The following is a 21634-nucleotide window of genomic DNA, read 5'->3' as shown; positions in this document are numbered from 1 at the left end:
AGAAAGGGATGGAGCAAGGAGCCATCAGAACTTCAGGTCTTCTAGAAAGGTAACTGAGGCAGCAGTGTGGAGAAAGTTCTGGTGAGGAGGGAGTGGGGAGGTGGGGAGATAAGAGAGAGCCTGTTGCCTCAGTTCAGTTGGCTGATGATGAAGCCTTGAACTAAAGCCGGGATGGTGGAGGAGGCTGGGGCAGGTTTGGGAGCTACTTTGGAGGTACATCTAGTAGGACTTGTCAACTAACTGTGAGGAATGTGGTAGAAAGAGGAGATTTTAGATGCTTCTGCCATTACTGAAGTGGCAACATGAGAGGAGTAACAAGATGAGGGGAGGGGTTAATGTGATGAATTTGTTTCAGTATGTTCATCTCAAGGTCCTTGTGTCAAATGCTGAGTGTGATGCCCTTTAGAAGTTGGACCAGGAAGTACAGACTTGGAATGACCCACATATAAGAGAGACTGAAGTTATGGGGAAGAGTGAGATCCCCCTGGAAGAGAACATGAAGAGGAGAGACAGGTGGTTATTTGAATCCTGCAGAATGGATGAATGGACTGGGCGGATTTGAACTGGAGGAAAAAACAGAAGGTTCAGTTCCTTATGAGAATCTTCCTTCAGCTGAAAACCCCATGGTCCTGGTCCACTGTTGAAGCTCCATCATTAGAGATGCTCAAGTAAAGGCTGAAAGGGAATTTGGCAAGATATTGTTCAGGGAACTGAGGTATCACATGGTGTATGGACCAGATGGTCTTTAGAAACACTTCCCAAGTTTTAAGATGTTAGGATTCTGTGCCTCTATGATAGAAAATGCAGCTTTGTTTTTCCACTTCACTTTCTTTGGCAGCTATCACTGATGCTTGCTGAGGTTGGAGCTTCAATTAAAAGGGAACTGGAAAGGATATAGTGATGGACTTCTGCCAAGGAGCTGGGTCTGTGGCTAATGAATGATCTGTTTGTGGTAATGAAGGAGGAAGCCAGTTCCTGAGACAACACCTTTGGGCCTGGCCCCACCTCTCCCCCAGCTACGAAGAACTGAGGGCACATGAATGGGAAACATATGAATGAAGTTTACTTTGAAATATCTATGGATTTAAGGATTAGGGGTAAAAGAACTTGAATAAACCACACTTTGGGTTTTGCTGACCCCAAAATATCTGAATATAATTTATAGACCTTTTGATGAACTCAAACTACTGCTGGGCCTGCTCATCTCTTCAGTGTAGCAAGAAAAAGGGCAGAGTGTAAGCCAAATAGTATTAGCCTTGAATTCTATCCTTACATGGAAAATTAGTTCTACAGTGGAATTTGTGATGTCAGAAAATTGCTTTAAAAAGCCATGGTCTATTACCCTAGAGAGAAAAGAACTAATAATCAGATAAAATAATCAATATGTGGAAATGCTTTCCAATAAATTTGACCTAGGCATTTCTATTTACTTGGCCTGTAACTCTCAGATGTTCCAGGGACCACACTGTGTTCTTTGGACATCATTTCAGGCCTTCTCAGGCAGTGGCAGCAATTTGGTATGTACCAACCAATAAGACCCTCAGAGCGGATAGCAGGCCATGTATGTAAGATTTTATTGCAGTGCAGCTGAGATTGAAGAGTGAAGTAAAATACAAGTTAGGAAAGAAGTGAATGGTTTGGGGTTGCATTCTCTGTCAACTATTACGAAAAGGAAAAGAGAGTAGAAAAAAAAAGGACAAGAGAAAACACGGACGTAGAATATTGGTAAAATTCACTCATCTATGCAACAAATACTCATTGATTTCCATTGTGTAGAGGCACTGTTTGAAGTGCTTGGGATAGATGAGTAACTGAAACAAAGACCTCTGCCCTTATGAAAATTATATTCTAGCAGAAGGAGATGGACAATAAGCCATAAATACAGCATGTAAGTAAAACCAGATATGTCAAGGATGGTTAAGTACCACCAGGGGGACAAAGAGCAGGGTAAGGGGACTCCGGGGACATGGCGGTAGCTGGCAATACCTAATAGGCTGCTCAGAGTGGGCCTTACTGAGAAGGTGAGACTGAGCAAATGGAAATTCACACGGAGAATGCTATGATCTGTAAAATGAAATGAGAATCGTATGCAGTAACTCTGAAAGTATCTGCCTCACTGTGGATGGAACTCTCCTTCTCATTCCTGGGTCTTTGGGGTCTTATTTGTTTTCTTTGGGAGGTCCATTGGGAGTCTTAGAAAGTGGTTTCCAAGAAATTTCTGACCTCTGTTCCAGTCTTACTTTTATTTTTGAAAATTTCCAGATATCTTCCAGTTACTTTAGAATATATTGGGAAAATAATAAAGGTCAGTTTTTTTCATATGAAAAAGAAGATAGCCTTCTCGTGACCAACAGCTTATTTTGTCAAATATCTAGTATCAGGGTGGCACAGACTCCACAGATCACGAAATGCATCGTCTGTGTGGCCCAGAACTGGAAACTTTCCATAAGTTGTGTTATTTAACAGAAGAATAACATCAACTCTGTGTTCCTACAAAACCAATGATCATCCAAGCAGTATTTAATGCCTTCTCTTCTGGGAAAGACAGATGTACAAAAACTTTAGTAATTACCAAATGTCAAAATAATATTGAACAGAATAAATAGTTGCCTAAATTAAAGTTCTCTTGAGGATCAGTTACATATAACAAGAACAACTGACAAATCAAGCATGAAGAGAGGTGGGCTTATTTTTTTATCTCCTTATAAATTATATGGGGAATTAACAACTGCTGTGATTATAAGAATATCTAGGTCATGTATGCTTAAAGATCTGTGATAATAATAATAATATCCAAACTTCTGCAGTGCTTGGCATTCTCAAGGCATTTTATAAACATTAATTAGGTCTTCGCTAAGCAGAGACACTGTCTCATTGTTGGTTTTTCCTGTTATAGCATCGCTGAGAATCAGCAATCTTTCTAGAGTTTAAATATTTATTTATTTATTGCTTTTAATGTATACTTACTCCATTGACAGTGCTTTAAACTTATAATGAGCAGAAGAGAAAGGTTCAGGGATCTATTTTTGCAGCCAAGAAACAGGCCAGAATAACAATAGTGCTTCTCGTTGTCAGAGTGAACACAGCCTACGGGAGACCACTCTGTTGGCTTGTAGAATTGTTTTCCTACTCACCTTCCTCCACCTCCAACAGGCCATTTCTATCCTTTAAAAGTGCAAGTATTTTTCTCATCCTATAACCCCACAGTGCCTAGCAGGGTGCTTTGCATTTCATAGGTCTTATTGAAAATAAATGTTTGCTAGATTGAATTGAATCAAAGCTCAGCTCCCACAGGTTGCAGCCATGCGGACCCCAACCACAACTATCCATGACCATTAGCATTATGTTTTGCAAAGTGATTCATTTTGCTGATATCTCTAGTTTTCTCTTGTCTTATTATCAGTGGACTGAGGATAGAAAGGTGGTAGAGGATATAAATATAAACATGGCATTCTTTCAAGTTTTTTTTTTTTTAGAGAGAAAATGAACATGCACAAGTGGGGGTATGTGTGTGGGAGGGGCAGAGGGAGAGGGAGAAAGAGAATCTTAAGCACACGGGGCTTAATCTCAGGACCCTGAGCCGAAATCAAGAGTGGGACACTTAACCGACTGAGCCACCCAGGCACCCCAACATTCTTCCAAGTTTCAAAAACAAACATGTAAATACCCTTTTAATGACCAACACCTAGTGAATGCCTAATGGGCGTCAGGTGCTGTTCAGATTGCTGGAAATACAAAAAATAAATAGGGCTGAAAGGATAGAGCAGTTTTTGATTTTTGGATATTAAAGTGACTCCAGTAAAATATATTATATTTTATAGGTTTATATTTTTAATTATAATAAACTAAAATAGTGTGTGTGTGCAAGTGCTATTTTAATAGAGCCTGGAAAGAAGTTAGCAGTTACATAGCAAGGTTGTATTACTGTTAACAACTCATTTATTTACCCATTTCCTCTTCTCTAAGATTGCTTGCTGAGAGAATAGAGGTAAACAATAGAAAGGAAGAAATAGGATAGTTTCCTTTAGTTACAGTCACGTCCAACTTATGGGTAGAGTAAATCAAAAGGAAAGTCCTGTGAATTTAAAATCCTGTAAGTTTCCTTTCATGCCTGTTTTGTGCTGGGCAGATGAGTGCTGTAAATTCAAGACTAACTTGGTGATGTCTTCTGAAATGGTGCCATGACAGACTTATAAACCGCATCAGGCCTCTGGAGCCCAGGAGATTATGTTGAGACTCTTCAAACAGTAAGTGTGATTCTACACATAAGAACAGGGTACATTCGCCTTTCGGCCGGAACCGCCATCTTCCAGTAATTTGCCAAAATGACCAACACAAAGGGAAAGAGGAGAGGTACCTGCTATATGTTCTCTAGACCTTTTAGAAAACATGGAGTTGTTCTTTTGGCCACATACATGCGAATCTATAAGAAAGGTGATATTGTGGACATCAAGGGAATGGGCACTGTTCAAAAAGAAATGCCCCACAAATGTTACCATGGCAAAACTGGAAGCGTCTACAATGTTACTCAGCATGCTGTTGGCATTGTTGTAAACAAACAAGTTAAGGGCAAGATTCTTGCCAAGAGAATTAATGTACTCATTGAGCATATTAAACACTCAAAGAGCCGAGATAGTTTCCTAAAGCGTGTGAAGGAAAATGATCAGAAAAAGAAGGAAGCCAAAGAGAAAGGTACTCGGGTTCAACTGAAGCGCCAGCCTGCCCCACCCAGAGAAACATACTTTGTGAGAACCAATGGAAAGGAGCCCGAACTGCTGGAACCCATTCCCTATGAATTCATGGCATGATAAATGTAAAGAAAATAAAAGACCTCAAGACTGTAAAAATGTTTCTTTTAATTGAGCAGAAGTGTGGTGTCCTTTCCCCCCAAAAATATTTAAAGCAAACTTTGTGTCAAAAAAAACCCCCAAAAAACAAAACAGGGTACATTCTCTCTTGGAATTCTTGTAGCTATACAGATTTAGATAGGCAATAGCAAAAGGCCTAAAGGGCCATAAACCATCCATGGGCAGAAATACTTAAAAGTTAAAAAATAAGCTAGTAAAATATTAAATAAAATATGTTCTATCCTCCTACATTGTTAGATACATATTTTATAAAACAAAATAAAAAAATATATGATTGTATGAGTAATAAAATAAAGGCTTATATATTTATAAATTACAAATTTGTAAATTATAAAATTATATTATTTAATATAATATAAATATAAATATTCCAAAATAAATATTCCAAAATTTTATTTTCTCACCTTCATTTCAGCAAATTCACTGAATATGTTGTTATAATGGAAATTTTCCAAAAATTTAAGCTCTACTGATAGTATTAATCTAAGGCATTAATTAAAAATAAAATGTAATTATAATCAAAGTATACACAATTTGAATGTTTTCATCAAAATATGAACATTCAAGTGAATGTAAAAAGCTTTAGTTGAATTATTTTCATACTTTTAAAATTAAATATTGAAAATCATTTATTAAAATTAAAATACAAATGATAATTATTAAACTTTCAAATAAAATTTAAAGTTGAAAATGCTTATCTGATTTATTAGTATTTCATAAATAATTTTTCACATTTTTATAAAAATTATATTATTCATGATTCCAGCAGTTAGTGTTCATATTTTAACAGCCAATCTAAAGAATCAACATCCTATTTAAAGTCACATATATACAAATTTAGAGTAATGCAAATTAATATTGCAAAATATTCCTCAGCCACCATATGCAACTTCTTTGTTAGTAATTCTGGAATCACGAACTGGAACATGAAGAAAACCAAAGAAATGGTCATTCATCTCTACTAACGGACGAAGTTCATTAAGAAAGACTCTGTTGAGCTCTTATTATCTTAGAGGATTTGACATGTTGATTCATTTATCTTTTCCCTTTCCGAAATATCTGTGTCACTCAAATTCTCCTTGAATTTCTAAGTAGTGTTTGTCTCCACGAGTGAGAATTATATCCTATCAAAGTGAATCCAGGGGAAATTCTTAAGAGTCAAGTTATCGTTCTAATGGCTTCATCAGTACTTAGAAACCATTCGTTTGAAACGTTAAGTAGCACCTACATCTGCTAAGGTTGTGATTTATTCTCTGGCCTAAGGGTAATGTTGTGCATTTGAGGGATGTCGACGACAGGCCAAACAGTTAAGGTCTGTATTCCTAGAGTGCATGATGCGACCACTGGTTCCCAGTGAAGGCCCTCCTCTTGTTGTTAATTTCTTACTGGGCCTAATTTATAAGCTAAACTTTATCATAGGTATGTATGTACAGGAAAAAACACAGTATGGTACTGTCCTCGGTTTCAGGCATCCACTGGGGATTTTGGAACAGATCCCTCTCAGATAAGGCGGGGAGTGGGGGGACGACTGTATACTGAATTCATGCATCAATCTAACAAATAGGCATTGATCCCACTACATGCCAGGTGGGTGGGCGGACTGCTCGGGGCTGGAAGTCTGCTGTTTGCCCTAGGAAGTAACACTTGTGTGAGGGATACACACATGTCTGACGGAGATTTGAAGGTGCTTTGCGAGCCTGACAGGAGAGCTAACCTGGCCTGTGGGGGTGAAGAGAGACTTCTTTTTAAAAATTAATTAATTAATTAATTAATTTTTTATTATGTTATGTTAATCACCATACATTACATCATTAGTTTTTGGTGTAGTGTTCCATGACTTCTGAGAGATGTTACAGAAGCTAGTAGGGTGAGCAGGGGTTCCCCGGTAAAGAATGGGAAGGGCATTGAGGGTAGAAGATTGCGGACACAGGGTTATGCAAAGGCTTTTCACGTTCAAGAAAAGTCAAAAGTTGGAGAGGCACAGAGTAGCCACATCAAGCCCCAAAGATGGTAAAATGAATCTGACAAGACCCAGCTTATTTGTTTGGAACTAGACCAGAGGTGCCATGTTAATCCTTCAACAGCGTGGCTCTAACTGGACTCAAAGAAAATGCCAGTTGTTTGAGCCGTGCCACTTTTGATGTGTTGGCTTAGGAAAGAATTAATCAAAGCCCCTCAGTACAGTAATGTTTGTTTGTTAGTACACACCACTTTTCTCAAAATATACCAAAATTGGGGGTAGAAAGGAAACTTATTTTGGACATATGATGTGTGAGGTCTAGCTCTTCGTGCCCCTATAATTTCTCTGATGGGTTACCCCTTTCATGGGGAGCCCCCAGTGATGTATTCTAAAAATTGCTGTAACCAAAAAAATGCAGGCTTCTTAGTTAATAACAAAAGTGCTCAATTCCAGAAGTGGACAGGGAAGACAATTCAAAATTTCTCTGCAGAAAATATATCTTTAAGTCTTGTGAGGTGACAGGCAAACCATCCAAAATATTTGATTTGAAACATGGGAAGGCAACACCATGGCTAGAGCATCAGAAGGAATCAGACTGAGAAGAAGGGAAAGAGCTGGGCGCCCCAGGCAAATGCCCTCCAATGGGCACCCCCTGCCAAGGACACTTCCAATGCCTGCAGCAGATCTCCCAGGGAAAATAACAGTCTTGCTGCTCCTCTGGGGCCAATTCTCCCAGTGCTGTAGTTACTTCCAACACAATATCCTGACGTGAGATGGAGGAACAATGGAGCCTCAATAGTTTGTACAGGTGGGACTAGGTCCTTAGGCTCCAGTAGGGGACAAGTCTTTGAATGGCACAGAAATTAAATTCATCCATACAATGAGCTAGTTGTATTATCCAACAACACCGACACCTTGTAAACTGTGGATTCATCTACTACATAGTTTTAATAGTGACTCAGTTTCATGGGAAGATGTTTTTATTGACATTCGGTATTCTCCTCTAATTACAATCTCTCATAATCCCCCTCATTGCACAGCCAGTTAGGTACATTCTGTGGAAAGCCCGAATTAGAAAATAGCTCTTTAATAGATTTTTTTTTTAATGAAAGGAAATTATTTGTTTTAGTCCACTTACCATTCCGTGATTCAGCCACCCTGGGATAAAATTATCAAGCAACTTCGGGTAAATCATCTCTCTGTCATAGGCATAAATGATCCAGAAGACCGCTACCACGAACTGGAAGGGAAAAGAAATCCTTTATTTCAAATTCACGATATACAATGCGTTGGTTATCCATTGTTCAAAAAACCCAGCAGAACTGTAATCTAGAGTGAAAGATGAATCAGTAAACCAGCGAATGACTGGAAAGGGATTTCTAACTTCACTCCATTGGTGGTAATGCGTGGGGTCCTTCTTCCTTCCTTGGTCTCCCTACTGCGTTCTCTTAGGCAAAGGGATCTGTTTCTGAGGGAGAGAGAAATGATCTGTCTGTCATTTGGAACAGCTCCCTTCGAGGGCTAATTGTGTTGGTTTGAATCCTCTCAAGAGGGTTTAAAAGTTCACTGGTGGTTTTTTGGATCCCATTCCCCACTCTACAGAGTCAGCACACATTCAAGAAACTGTAGTGTATTTTCCTTGAACCCATCATGTGGTTTAAATTAATCTTCACATTCTCAAGTTTCCATTTCACCACTAACAGCATTAAAATCACTGCTATGTAAAATGTCCCGAAGTCACATTTCCTGCAAATGTATTAATTTATATAGCCTAAGCAGGGGCTTTGCCTGCATTGAAAGCAGAGTGTATGAAACACAAAGGAAGAATCTTAATTCTCCTGGAATAACTTACATGTTCATCTGGGTTCCCAAGGTTTGTTTTGACCCATCAGCAACATAACCAACCAAAGAGAGTACAGTACTCAATTTTTTCTCTTTTCTTCAAACTAATGGTGACAGAAGTTCAGATAAAATAAAGAAACGGATGGTCCAGGGTCTTAACCTTCAGGATAGAATTATAAAGAAAACGCAAATGCTTGTGTACATAGTCAATAAATGTGGCATGGAGAAGGCAACTAGCCCAGAGAGAGAGAGATCAAAGTCTCTGCAGAGTTACGTCTTATAATAAATGCTACAGAGCGATAAAATGCAGATGAATATTAAGCAGAAACAATTTTATCTTGTAAGTCATCCATACCCCCGCATTTTATTAATAAAAGTAGTAAATATTTTAATGCCTCTTTTCATAAAACTCCCAGCACAAGCTAGTAATCAGAAGGGTTCCAAAGTTCTTTTCCAAGTATGTCAGTTATGATATGGGTAATTGTAGTATGAAAAGTGTAGTATGCTTCACCCTTAAAACCTAAGATGTTATGAACATTTCTCATTTCATAAAGCATATTGAAAGATGATTACAAGAGGCAACCATAGATTACACACATAGTTTCAATCCTGGATTGGGGTCTCCAGTTATTTATCCTGCTTTTGGGTCAACTATTTTCACTCAGTTGATAAATGCACAAGAAGGAAAAAAAAAACATTGTTAGCTTAATGTTAACTATCATTAGTGCAATGAGTAATTTGAAATTACTCACAACTTTGGTTTATTCATTCCACTACAGACTTCAAATGTACTGAGTATCAATATTACCTGCCCTCAGACCCGGGTGCCAAACTTTACAGCATCACAACTCAAAATGCAGTCCCAAGGATCAGCAGCTCCCATGTCACCTGAGAGCTTGTTAGATGTGTGGAATGCCAGGTCCTGTCCTGATATGTTCTGATTCTGCATTTTTAATAAGATCCTGGGGTCACTCATATCCACATTAAAGTCTGAGATGTCGACTTTGGAAGGTCCTCCAGCCACCTCGAGCCTCTGCCCCTGACATGGAGTGAGGCAGTCACTCAGCCAAATGGCTGGTCTACCCAGAGTCTCCACCTACTTTTCTATACCATATCCTGGGCAACAATAATCCTGGAATTTCCTCTTCAAAAAGACACAAGTATGCCTCACGGCCTGTGTGGACCTCCTTCCTGGGTCTGACCTAGAGGGTTGACCGCACAATCAATGTGTACACCCCTTGACCTGTGAGGTGGTTAAGATGTATCTGTTTCTGAAGGTGAGGACCAGTTTTACATTTAGTCTGGGACTCCACACACAAGCACGAAGCTACTTTAGTCCTGGATGGAGCCATAGGTGGGAACCCCTTCACCTACGCCATATAATGTAACCCAACCAGGGGTGATGTCCCATCACATTCACAGGTCCCCTCCCACACTCAAGGGGAGGGGATTAAACAGGCCTGCACCACATGGGATGCAATTGTGGGGCCACCTTAGAATTCTGCTTACCATATGCTTCCACTCTTCTTTTCCAAATTGTTTCGGCTATTTTAAGTCCTTTGCATTTCCATTTAAATCTTAGAATCTCAGCTTGCTAATTTCTACAAAAATATCCTCCTAGAATTCTGATTACGACCATACTGAATCAATATATTCAATCTGGGTTGAAATGACATCTTCACAATACTGCGTCTTCTGGCCCAGGAACATCATTGATGCCTCCATTCATGCAGATCTTTGGTTTTTCAGTTTGTAGTTTTCAGTTGACAGATCTTGCACATATAATTTTTTTAATCTATTATGAAACATTTCATGCTTTTGTATGTTACTGTAGATAGTACTGAATTTGTTTTTACATTTTGTTACTCGTCTATAAAAGTACAAATGACTAGTTTATTGACGCTGTGTCCTCTAGCTTGGCTAAATTCACATAGTTTGAGTAGTTCTTTCATAAATTATTTTAGATTTTTATATGTATGTGATCTGCAAATAAAGACAGCTTTTCTTCTTCCTTTACAATGTATATGTCGTTTACTTCTTTTTCTTTTCTTAACTGCACAACCTACAAACTTCAGCACAGTGTGGACTAGAAGTGATGAGCAGAGAGCACCCTTGCTTTCTTTGCTCTTAGGAAGGTGTCCAGTCTTTTAACATTTAAGTTTGATATTAGCTGCAGGTTTTTCTTAGATGTTTTATCACATTGAGGAGAATCTCCCCTATCCTTCATTTAGGTATGTAATGGACAAGTGCTGAATTTTTTCAGATAATTTTACTGTATAACCTCAGGTGACCAGATAGTTCTTTTCCTTTATTTGGTTAATATGATGAATTATATAAATTTTTAAACCAACCTTTAATACTTGGTCATTATGGGGGCGCCTGGGTGGCTCAGTCGGTTAAGCAACTGCCTTCGGCTCAGGTCATGATCCTGGAGTCCCGGGATCGAGTCCCGCATCGGGCTCCCTGCTTGGCGGGGAGCCTGCTTCTCCCTCTAACCCTCCCCCCGTCATGTGCTCTCTGTCTCTCTCATTCTCTTTGTCTCAAATAAATAAATAAAATCTTTAAAAAAAAAATACTTGGTCATTATGTATTATCATTTTTATATATTGCTGGATTTGACTTGCCACTATTTTGTTAAGAGTTTTTCTCCCGTCTTCATTTATACAGTATATCAATCCATAGTTAGTTTTATTTTCTCATGTCTTCTTCTAATCTTGGTGACAGGAAAATGGTGGCCTCAAACAATAAACTGGGAAAAGCTCCCCCCTCTATTTTTCAAGGGACTCTGTCCAAGGTTGGTATTATTTCCTCCTTACCTATTTAATATGCTTCTCTTTTTTTTCAACTTTTTTTTATTATGTTCTGTTAGCCAATATACAGTACATCATTAGTTTTTGATGGAGTGTTCAACGATTCATTAGTTGCATGTAACACCCAGTGCTCATCACCACATGTGCCCTCCTTAATGCCCATCACCCAGTTACCCCACCCCACATCCCTCTGCCTTCTCTAACCCTCAGTTTGGTTCCCGTATCCCAGATTCTCTCATGATTTGTCTCCCTCTCTGATTTCTTCCCCTTCAATTTTCCCTCCCTTCCTCTGTGGTCCTCCTTGCTATTCCTTATGTTCCACATATGAATGAAACCACATGATAATTTCCCAGCAGAACTAAATTTAGTAGCCTTGCTGGAGGGAAGACATGGGGCAAAGTTTCCCACCTGAGGATGTGTTCATGAGAAGAGGAAAATCTCCCTGTTGCTCCCTCTTGAGAACCAGCATATGGGGTGAAGATCAGGCTGAATTTCACAGCATCTGTTTCAGGATCTTCCTGCAGGTGGTGGGGAGGAAAGGCTGAAGTTGTTGGCCACATTTCAGGGTCAGTTCCATTTTGTGTTTTACTATGAAAACTCGAATTGTGAAGCTGTATGAGTATGTGGGGTCATCTGGCAAGATTTATTTCATTGCACATGGCAGTTCACGCTTGGTTTCTTTCAGGGAGTTTCTGTTTTCTTTCTTGTTGTGTTTCCTGGTGTAGATGCTCCATTTCCTTCTTTTTAGAAAAAAAATGTTTGTGGTTTGTGATTTGGGTGATTTATTATGATGATGACTTAAGGATTCTTCACTCTTGACTTTGGTGAATGTGAGATATTTCCTCAGATCCCTGAGCTAGTATGAGTCCTTTCTCAGAACCGAGAAACCCATGGCAATGAGATATGGCACAAATTTGTATAGATGTGTTTTGGGCCATCACCTATTTCTTTGAGTCCTAAATAACCCCTTCTAGAAGGTTTCCACATACCACCTTTATAAAAATAGAGACAGTGTGTCAAAAGGAAAGCATAACATAACAAAACCCCTTTCCTTCACACAATTCATTTTAAGCTTCAAAATCCCCGAAAATCCCCAATCTCCTTTTGCCGTCTGGTTCCCACTCTCTAACTTTCCTCATCTCCCCTGAAAGAAAGAAAAAAGCATTTCTTCCAGGGACCAATAAGTTGTAGGCCGATGCTTAGCATTGATGCAAATGGTAGGTATTCATCCTTTCTGATGGCTGAGTAATATTCTATTGTATATATGAACCACATCTTCTTTATCCGTTCACTTGTTCAAGGACATCTCATCTCCCTCCACAGTTTTGCTACTGTGGACATTGCTGCTATGAATACTGGGGTGCATGTGCCCCTTCTTTTCACTACATCTGTATCTTTGGGGTAATTATTTTAATTTAAATTCAATGAGCCAACATATAGTACATCATCAGTTTTTAGTGTAGTGCTCAGTGACTCATTAGTTGCGTATAAAGTGATAGGCTTCTCTAGGGGAGCTATCTGGACTTGTAAGTTTTCTCATGAGAAGATTTAATTGTGAATTCAATTTTTTTATTAGATATAAATTTCTCAGGGTTTCTTCTTTCTCTGGAGAAGAGTTTTTAGTTCAAAACTAAAACTTTATGACTCAGTTTTAGTCACTTTTGCCTTTTGCGGAATTTTTCCATCTCATCTAAGTTTTTGAGCTTATCAAGCTGTTCTTACTATTCAGCTATGGAAATCAGCGAATGCTACAAATCAGGTATTTTTTCCTTGTAGAGCCAGCTGTTAATTATTGACTAGCACACCACTGTGGAGAGCTAATTTCTGCTCACCATAAATGATCATTCATGGTGTCCCTACCATATGGAGAGCATTTTGGTGTCAGTACTTACTGGTGGAATGTGATCAGTCCTTTCACCCTTACCATATATTGAGGGAATTCTGTGGGTTATTAAAAGTGAAGTGACTTTCAAGAAAGTGTTAGTTGTCTTTCTTAGTGTAATACTAGAAGGTCAAGAGGCCCAGGCAACTGAATAATCAGCCTTCTAAATAATTCTTGAGATAGAAACACAGCACAGATGGTGGCTTCTTGGCTTCATGCACTGATATCCTCTTGATAGTATGGTCATCAGCAAACCCAAAATAAGTTTGAACTCTGCTACCAGGGCATGAATATGAAACAAAAATAGGTTCCCTTGGACAGGCAAAGTACCACTGAAACATTCCACAATTGTGGCCAGCTATTTCTCAGCATGCACCTGCTGCTTCTCAGCTGCCAGGCCCAGAATACTGTACTTGAACTGAGAGTAGAAGGAGCTCAGGGGCTTTCCAGTCCTTCAAGCTTCCCAGATGAAGTACTTGTGTTACAGCTAGTCATTGAGGCTTCGTTTGAACCCCTGGAACAATTAGAAATGAATGCAAAAAAAAAACCTGGATTCACACTTTGTCTCCTTCTGTAAAGAGTCTCTTATATGGTATCCAGTAGAAGTTGAAGTTAATCAGCTTTAGTCCACTTCTAAGAAGAAGCTTTACTGATCAGTGGGGAATTCTTTGGAATTTAGTAAAACCGATTAGAGCCCAAAGGATGTTGCAGAGAAATATACCATGAAGGAGGTCAAAGAGAAAAGTCACTTATCTATAGATTAGTCTATAAAGGCCATTTAGCATATCTCAAACATCCACTGTTGAAGGAGGGAAGGAGGAAATAAATGAATACATCTTTAAAGTCTTCAGCTTCAAGATGACATGATCCTATGAAATCACTTTTCCTTTAAAAACTAATCTATTAGTACTCAGACTTTACCAAATACCTATTGGAAAAAAAATTGAATTCTGTTTTGAGCTCTATTACTTTGCTTCCAGATTTCCTTGTCATGACTTTTTTCCCATCACTTTTTTCCATGGTAATATTTGCTGAGAGGTAATGTGTAGACATGTTTCCCATTGTGCTTTCTCCTTCCAAACACACAAAGCATGAGAATAAGTTGTGTGTTTTGGATGCTAGCTGGCTTTGTCTCTGATGGTCCCCAAGCAGAGAGAGACTCTCTCATTTTTCATATACTAAATTCCTTTATTTATTTGGATCTATTTCTGAAATTTCTACTTTAAAAAAAAATTTTATTGTTATGTTAATCACCATACATTACGTCATTAGTTTTTGATGGAGTGTTCCATGATTCATTGTTGGCGTATAACACCCAATACTCCATTCAATACATGCCCTCTTTAATACCCATCACCAGGTTAACCCATCCCCCCACCCCCCTCCCCTCTAGAACCCTCAGTAAGTTTCTGAGTCCATAGTCTCTCATGGTTTGTCTCCCCCTCCGATTCCCCCCCTTCATTTTTGCCTTTCTACTTTTTTTTTTAACATATAATGTATTATTTGTTTCAGAGGTCTGTGATTCAACAGTCTTACACAATTCACAGTGCTCACCATGGCACATACCCTCCCCAATGTCTATCACCCAGCCACCCCATCTCTCCCACCCCCCACCACTCCAGCAACCCTCAGTTTGTTTCCTGAAATTAAGAATTCCTCATATCAGTGAGGTCATATGATACATGTCTTTCTCTCATTGACTTATTTCGCTCAGCATAATACCCTCCAGTTCCATCCACATCATTGCAAATGGCAAGATTTCATTCCTTTTGATGGCTGCATAATATTCCATTGTATATATATATACCACATCTTCTTTATCCATTCATCTGTTGATGGACATCTTGGCTCTTTCCATAGTTTGGCTATTGTGGACATTGCTGCTATAAACATTGGGGTGCATGTACCCCTTCGGATCACTACATTTGTATCTTTGGGGTAAATACCCAGTAGTGCAATTGCTGGATCATATGGTAGCTCTATTTTCAACTTTTTGAGGAATCTCCATACTGTTTTCCAGAGTCACTGCACCAGCTTGCATTCCCACCAACAGAGTAGGAGGGTTCCCCTTTCTCCTCATCCCTGCCAATATCTGTCGTTTCCTGACTTGTTGATTTTAGCCAATCTGACTGGTGTGAGGTGGTATCTCATTGAGGTTTTGATTTGGATTTCCCTGATGCCGAGCGATGTTGAGCACTTTTTCATGTGTCTGTTGGCCATTTGGATGTCTTCTTTGGAAAAATGTCTGTTCATGTCTTCTGCCCATTTCTTGATTGGATTATTTGTTCTTTGGGTGTTGGGTTTGGAAAGTTCTTTATAGATTTTGGATACTAGCACTTTATCTGATATGTAATTTGCAAATATCTTCTCCCATTCTGTCAGTTGTCTTTTGGTTTTGTTGACTGTTTCTTTTGCTGTGCAAAAGCTTTTTATCTTGATGAAGTCCCAATAGTTCATTTTTGCCCTTGCTTCCCTGGCCTTTGGTGATGTTTCTAGGAAGAAGTTGCTGTGGCTGAGGTAAAAGAGGTTGCTGCCTGTGTTCTCCTCAATGATTTGGATGGACTCCTGTCTCACACTGAGGTCTTTCAACAATTTTGAGTCTATTTTTGTGTGTAGTATAAGAAAATGGTCCAGTTTCATTCTTCTGCATGTGGCTGTCCAATTTTCCCAACATCATTTGTTGAAGAGACTTTTTTCCATTGGACATTCTTTCCTGCTTTGTCGAGGATTAGTTGACCATAGATTTGAGGGTCCATTTCTGGGCTCTCCATTCTGTTCCATTGATCTATGTGTCTGTTTTTGTGCCAGTACCATACTGTCTTGATGATGACAGCTTTGTAATAGATCTTGAAGTCCAGAATTGTGATGCCGCCAGCTTTGCTTTTCTTTTTCAACATTCCTCTGGCTATTCGGGGTCTTTTCTGGTTCCATACAAATTTTAGGATTATTTGTTCCATTTCTTTGAAAAAAGTGGATGGTATTTTGATAGGGATTGCATTAAATGTGTAGATTGCTCTACGTAGCATTGACATCTTCACAATATTTGTTCTTCCAATCCACGAGCATGGAACGTTTTTCCATTTCTTTGTGTCTTCCTCAATTTCTTTAATGAGTATTTTATAGTTTTCTGAGTACAGATTCTTTGCCTCTTTGGTTAGATTTATTCCTAGGTATTTTATGGTTTTGGGTGCAATTGTAAATGGGATCGACTCCTTAATTTCTCTTTCTTCTACCAGGAAATTAAAGAAGATCTAAAAAAATTCATGGAAACAAATGAAAATGAAAACACAACTGTTCAAAATCTTTGGGATGCAGCAAAGGCAGTCCTTAGAGGAAAGTGTATAGCAATAAAAGCCTTTCTCAAGAAACAAGAAAGGTCTCAAATACACAACCTAACCCTACACCTAAAGGAGCTGGAGAAAGAACAACAAATAAAGCCTAAACCCAGCAGGAGAAGAGAAATAATAAAGATCAGAGCAGAAATCAATGAAATAGAAACCAAAAGAACAGTAGAACAGATCAACAAAACTAGGAGCTGGTTCTTTGAAAGAATTAATAAGATTGATAAACCCCTGGTCTTATTGCAAAGAAAAGAGAAATGACCCAAATAAATAAAATCATGAATGAAAGAGGAGAGATCACAACCAATACCAAAGAAATACAAACAATTATAAGAACATATTATGAGCAACTCTATGCCAGCAACTTAGATAACCTGGAAGAAATGGATGCATTCCTAGAAAAGTACCATCTACCAAAACTGAACCAGGAAGAAATAGAAAACCTGAACAGACCTATAACCACTAAGGAAATTGAAGCAGTCATCAAAAATCTCCCAATAAACAAGAGCCCAGGGCCAGATGGCTTCCCAGGGGAATTCTACCAAACATTTAAAGAAGAATTAATACCTATTCTTCTGAAACTGTTCCAAAAATAGAAATGGAAGGAAAACGTCCAAACTCATTTTATGAGGCCAGCATTACCTTGATCCCCAAACCAGACAAAGACCCCATCAAAAAGGAGAATCATAGACCAATATTCCTGATGAACATGGATGCAAAAATTCTCACCAAAATACTAGCCAACAGGATCCAACAGTACATTAAAAGGATTATTCACCACGACCAAGTGGGATTTATCCCTGGGCTGCAAGGTTAGTTCAACATCTGCAAATCAATGAATGTGATACAATACATTAATAAATGAAAGAACAAGAAACATAGGATCCTCTCAATAGACGCAGAAAAAGCATTTGACAAAGTACAGCACCCTTTCTTTTTTTTTTTTTTAACGATTTTATTTATTTATTTGAGAGAGAGAGAATGAGAGACAGAAAGCACGAGAGGGAAGAGGGCAGAGGGAGAAGCAGACCCCCCCCCTGCTGAGCAGGGAGCCCGATGTGGGACTCGATCCCGGGACTCCAGGATCATGACCTGAGCCGAAGGCAGTCGCTTAACCAACTGAGCCACCCAGGCGCCCTACAGCACCCTTTCTTGATCAAAACTCTTCAGAGTATAGGGATAGAGGGTACACACCTCAATATCATAAAAGCCATCTATGAAAAACCCACAGCGAATATCATCCTCAATGGGGAAAAACTGACAGCTTTCCCCCTAAGGTCAGGAACACGGCAGGGATGTCCACTATCACCACTGCTATTCAACATAGTATTAGAAGTCCCAGCCACAGCAATCAGACAACAAAAAGAAATCAAAGGCATCCAAATCAGCGAAGAAGAAGTCAAACTCTCACTCTTTGCAGATGATATGATACTTTATGTGGAAAACCCAAAAGACCACCCCAAAACTGCTAGGACTCATACAGGAATTCAGCAAAGTGGCAGGAAATAAGATCAAAGTACAGAAATCAGTGGCATTCCTATACACCAACAACGAGACTCTCTCGTTTTGACAAGGCTCTTGTCTTCCCACCCTTCAGGTCTAGAAGATTCTGAGTCCTGACATGATCTCATAGCTGACTTCCCTCATCCATACCCTCAAATTCAGCAAGGCACAGCAAAGCATAGGCCCCTCTGAAATGTTACAGTATCTTTTGTTCCAGAGCAGTTAGTTTCTAGTACTCATTCCTGGAAATGTGACATAGAATTCCTCTACTTGTAATTATGAGGCTGTAACACTACATTGGTTTTTTTTTCTCCGTGCACTATGCTCAAATTACCTTAAAACCAGAATCTGCATTTAGAGAGTTTCTAAAGTACATGTTTCTGCCTTTTTTCACAGCCTTCAACTATAATCTTTGTGATAGAATTTTTAATTTATCCATATTTACCTACATTTAGGTCCTTAATGGTCCCTTCTGACTGAGTAAATAATGTGAGAATAAAAACCCAGCTCCGACAATGCCCATATGACTTGACCCCTGCTTTTCTTTCTGACCTCAGATTCTACCATATTCTCTCTTGCTCCCTAAGCTCTCACTGGCCATTTGTTCCTGAAACTCATTAAGCTCTTTCGTGCCTCAGGGTCTTCGCATTTCCAATTCTTTCTGCCAGGAATTCTCCTACCCCATTTTCACCTGGCTGCATTCTCTGTCCCTTTAGGTCTGGCTTAAACAGCATCTCTTCACAGACACCTTGCCAACGACTCTGTGGCCCCATTCTTTCCTATCATAGACGCTGACAGAAAGTAAGTTTTCGTTATTGTTCAGTGTCTGGCTCTCTTCTGAGGAGGTGAAGTGTCAGAGAATAGGAATTTGTCTTTCTTGTTCGTTGCCGTTTCCCCACCGCTTCACACATAGCACATTTATGATAAAAATGGGCAGAGTCAATGATAAAGATGTATTGGTGCTTTTTGTCTGTGTCAGGCTCCACATCTCCCTCAGGAGGAGCATCCTTTTAAGCCTTCAATTTTCTTCCTAATGATCTAAAATTCCTTTTTCATGTTCTCTGTATTTTTTTGTTCTCCCATCTGTGAGGAAGAGAAACCCTTCTTTCCAGCGTTATTCTTCTAGCCCATCTCTTCTCAGACCTTTACCTGCCAATCCCTCCTTCACCTGTTTAAGTTTTCTATCACCCTGACATGATCCTTCTCTGGATTTCTGGATCAAGATGGAAGACAAAGGCTCCCTTTCTCCAAGTCAACCAGACACAAGGAGAAGTGAAACCAATAAAGTAGGAAACACCCATAATCCAAATATCACTCTTTTCAACAGGCTGCTCAGTATTAGGAAAACTGAGCCCAGACAGGGTAAGACTCTGATGAAAGAAACGAGATCCAAGGGTTCTCTGGTCGAGTGAGCAGAACAGAGAGATCGCTACAGGCGACGCCCTCTAAGAGACACTGAGTGACTCTGGCTGGGAACAGGAGGTCTGAGATGCATGGGAGCACTGGGGAGATGTTCTGATCCCTACTTGGCTTCAGGTGTCAGAAGTGATGATGTGAAATGTGGCAACGGGTCAGCACGTCATCTCTGCAAGAAGCAGGATGTGGGTATGTTATAGTAAACAAGAAAGGATCTGTGGTAAGCAGCCTGCATGGACAACTCCAGCTCACCCAATGAACACTCAGCTTCCTGTCACCATACAAAACGGTTGCGATCAAAATGAGGCTAGGAGAGAGAAATGAGTGTAGCGCAGAAAGAAGCCATTCTCCAAAGAAGGTGGTGGGAAAGAGGCAGAAATTCAAGCTGCCCTAGCTCAGTTCCCTAGCCTGTCTCCAGTACTATCCTTTTGCAAACAGCTGGCTCAGAAAGAACCAATTTAAGATTGAGTAATCATAAGAAAAGAAATAGCATGGAATGTGTTCATAAATATCATGAGAGAGAGAGAGAAAGTGGAATGTGACCACCTCCCTCCAAAAAAGGGCAACTCAACAATACAAATCAGAAAAAATGATTAATTAATGATCAAATAATTCTCCATTAAAGAAAAGAGGTCAAAGATGAAAATCTGAGATTAAATAAAGAAGGCAGAGCAAGAGAAGAGTGGAGAGCTTAAGAAATAAATAAAATACAAAGTATAAAACTACATAAAACTGAAAGTCACATTATAAGCAGTAAAAGGAAAAACTGCCTTTGGTAAAGACAGTGGGGGTTTAGGTTTCTGCAGTACCGTGGACTAGATACACAGAAAAACTTTCCTACTGTGAAACACTAGGTGCTAAATAAATTACAACAAATATACTTTCAAATATATTGCTGAGCAGACAAGAAAGGAAGGGAAATCACTGGGAGTCAAAAAAAAAAAAAAAAAATCCATACAGACAAAAACAGAACAGGCTAAAAACCAGATCACTAGCAAACACAGAAATTAGGGCTGCCATGGGGGCAAATGCCCACACCAGAATCAGAGTGCTCTGTGGACTATGGCCATGGATATGGATGATCGTGGCCTTGGGCCTGCGCAAATTGGAGGAGTGCGTACGGCACCCATGGGCCTTGTCCCACAGAGGGGCCAGAGCTTCAGTGAAAGGATAGGCTCGAGCAAGTGCTCATCAGGCTAAATAAACAGCTTCCTATTCCTAACTGTTAAGATCTTTTTAATCAAAAATATTTCATTTCACTGAATTTTGTGCTGCATTGAGATCATCATTTTTCCTCATCTTTGTATTCATGCAAGCTACGTGTGGTCATTCAGTAAGGTCTGCAAAGTCAGAGAACAGCTTTTATGCTTATACCAAATAACTGGGGCAGATATGCTAGTGTTTCTTCAGATTCCCTCTTCAGGGCCCATGCGTCCATCCCCTAGATGTTGGCAATACTGGTCGCTGGCCACTGTGAGCTGCATCCCTCATTGGGAACTGCCCTCAGCTGCAGGGAACTGTTTTGCCCGAGTCATGCCCCTTTCCCGGGGGGCGGGGGGGGGGTGGGGGGTGGAGGGGTGAGGGGGCAGTCTAAATCCAGTGTCTGACCCATGCCAGGAAACAAACATCCAGCCCCTCTGCCTCCACTTACGGCAACTCTGACATCCCAGCTCTAGACATCCCAGGATGCCAGTTACAACTGCAGTGTGGGTCAACTTCTCCTTCTACCCAACACTGCCTTCCTCCCTTCCGAACAGGTGTTTCTCCCAAGAGCCCCCTTCTCCTGCATGCACCCTGCGTCCCTGAGCCCATTCACAGGAAGGCCAATCTAAGACCATGCCATGCACATGTGAGTGCCATAGACGAGACACATTTAAGTATGAAAACATTTGTAGTACATCACCATAAAGAAATGTATAAAAAGTAAAAAGCTCTTTGTAATCTCGTCCTGTAAAGATAGTCACTGTCCAAAGGATAGGTATACTCCTGAAAGGTCTTTTCCTACGTATCTA

At 39.7% G+C, this 21634-nt stretch overlaps 2 protein-coding genes across 13 annotated transcripts in view; one reads left to right on the top strand and one right to left on the bottom strand.

Annotated features, from left to right (window-relative positions):
* AIG1 (androgen induced 1) overlaps positions 1-21634 on the bottom strand; it is a 301519-nt gene that overhangs the window by 212114 nt on the left and 67771 nt on the right. For all 12 annotated transcript variants that reach the window (XR_010413796.1, XM_064598175.1, XM_045865648.3 and 9 more), the window contains exon 3: positions 7967-8068. Coding sequence is in view for 11 of the 12 variants with exons in the window: in XM_064598175.1 (XP_064454245.1) it covers positions 7967-8068 (102 nt within the window). In the remaining variant the exon portion in view is untranslated. The remainder of the gene's footprint in view (positions 1-7966; positions 8069-21634) is intronic.
* On the top strand, positions 4326-4893 carry LOC123836679 (large ribosomal subunit protein eL21-like). Its single transcript, XM_045865657.3, has one exon. The coding sequence runs from the start codon at positions 4326-4328 to the stop codon at positions 4806-4808; it is 483 nt and encodes a 160-aa protein (XP_045721613.1). The 3' UTR covers positions 4809-4893.

Source organism: Mirounga angustirostris, unplaced genomic scaffold (assembly GCF_029215605.1).
Source record: "Mirounga angustirostris isolate CCGP_5_RB_7025 unplaced genomic scaffold, mMirAng1.0.hap1 SCAF_8, whole genome shotgun sequence".
In the NCBI taxonomy this organism is placed as follows: domain Eukaryota; kingdom Metazoa; phylum Chordata; class Mammalia; order Carnivora; family Phocidae; genus Mirounga; species Mirounga angustirostris.
The sequence above is the reverse complement of the archived record's forward strand: the minus strand, read 5'-3'. Positions and strand labels throughout refer to the sequence as shown.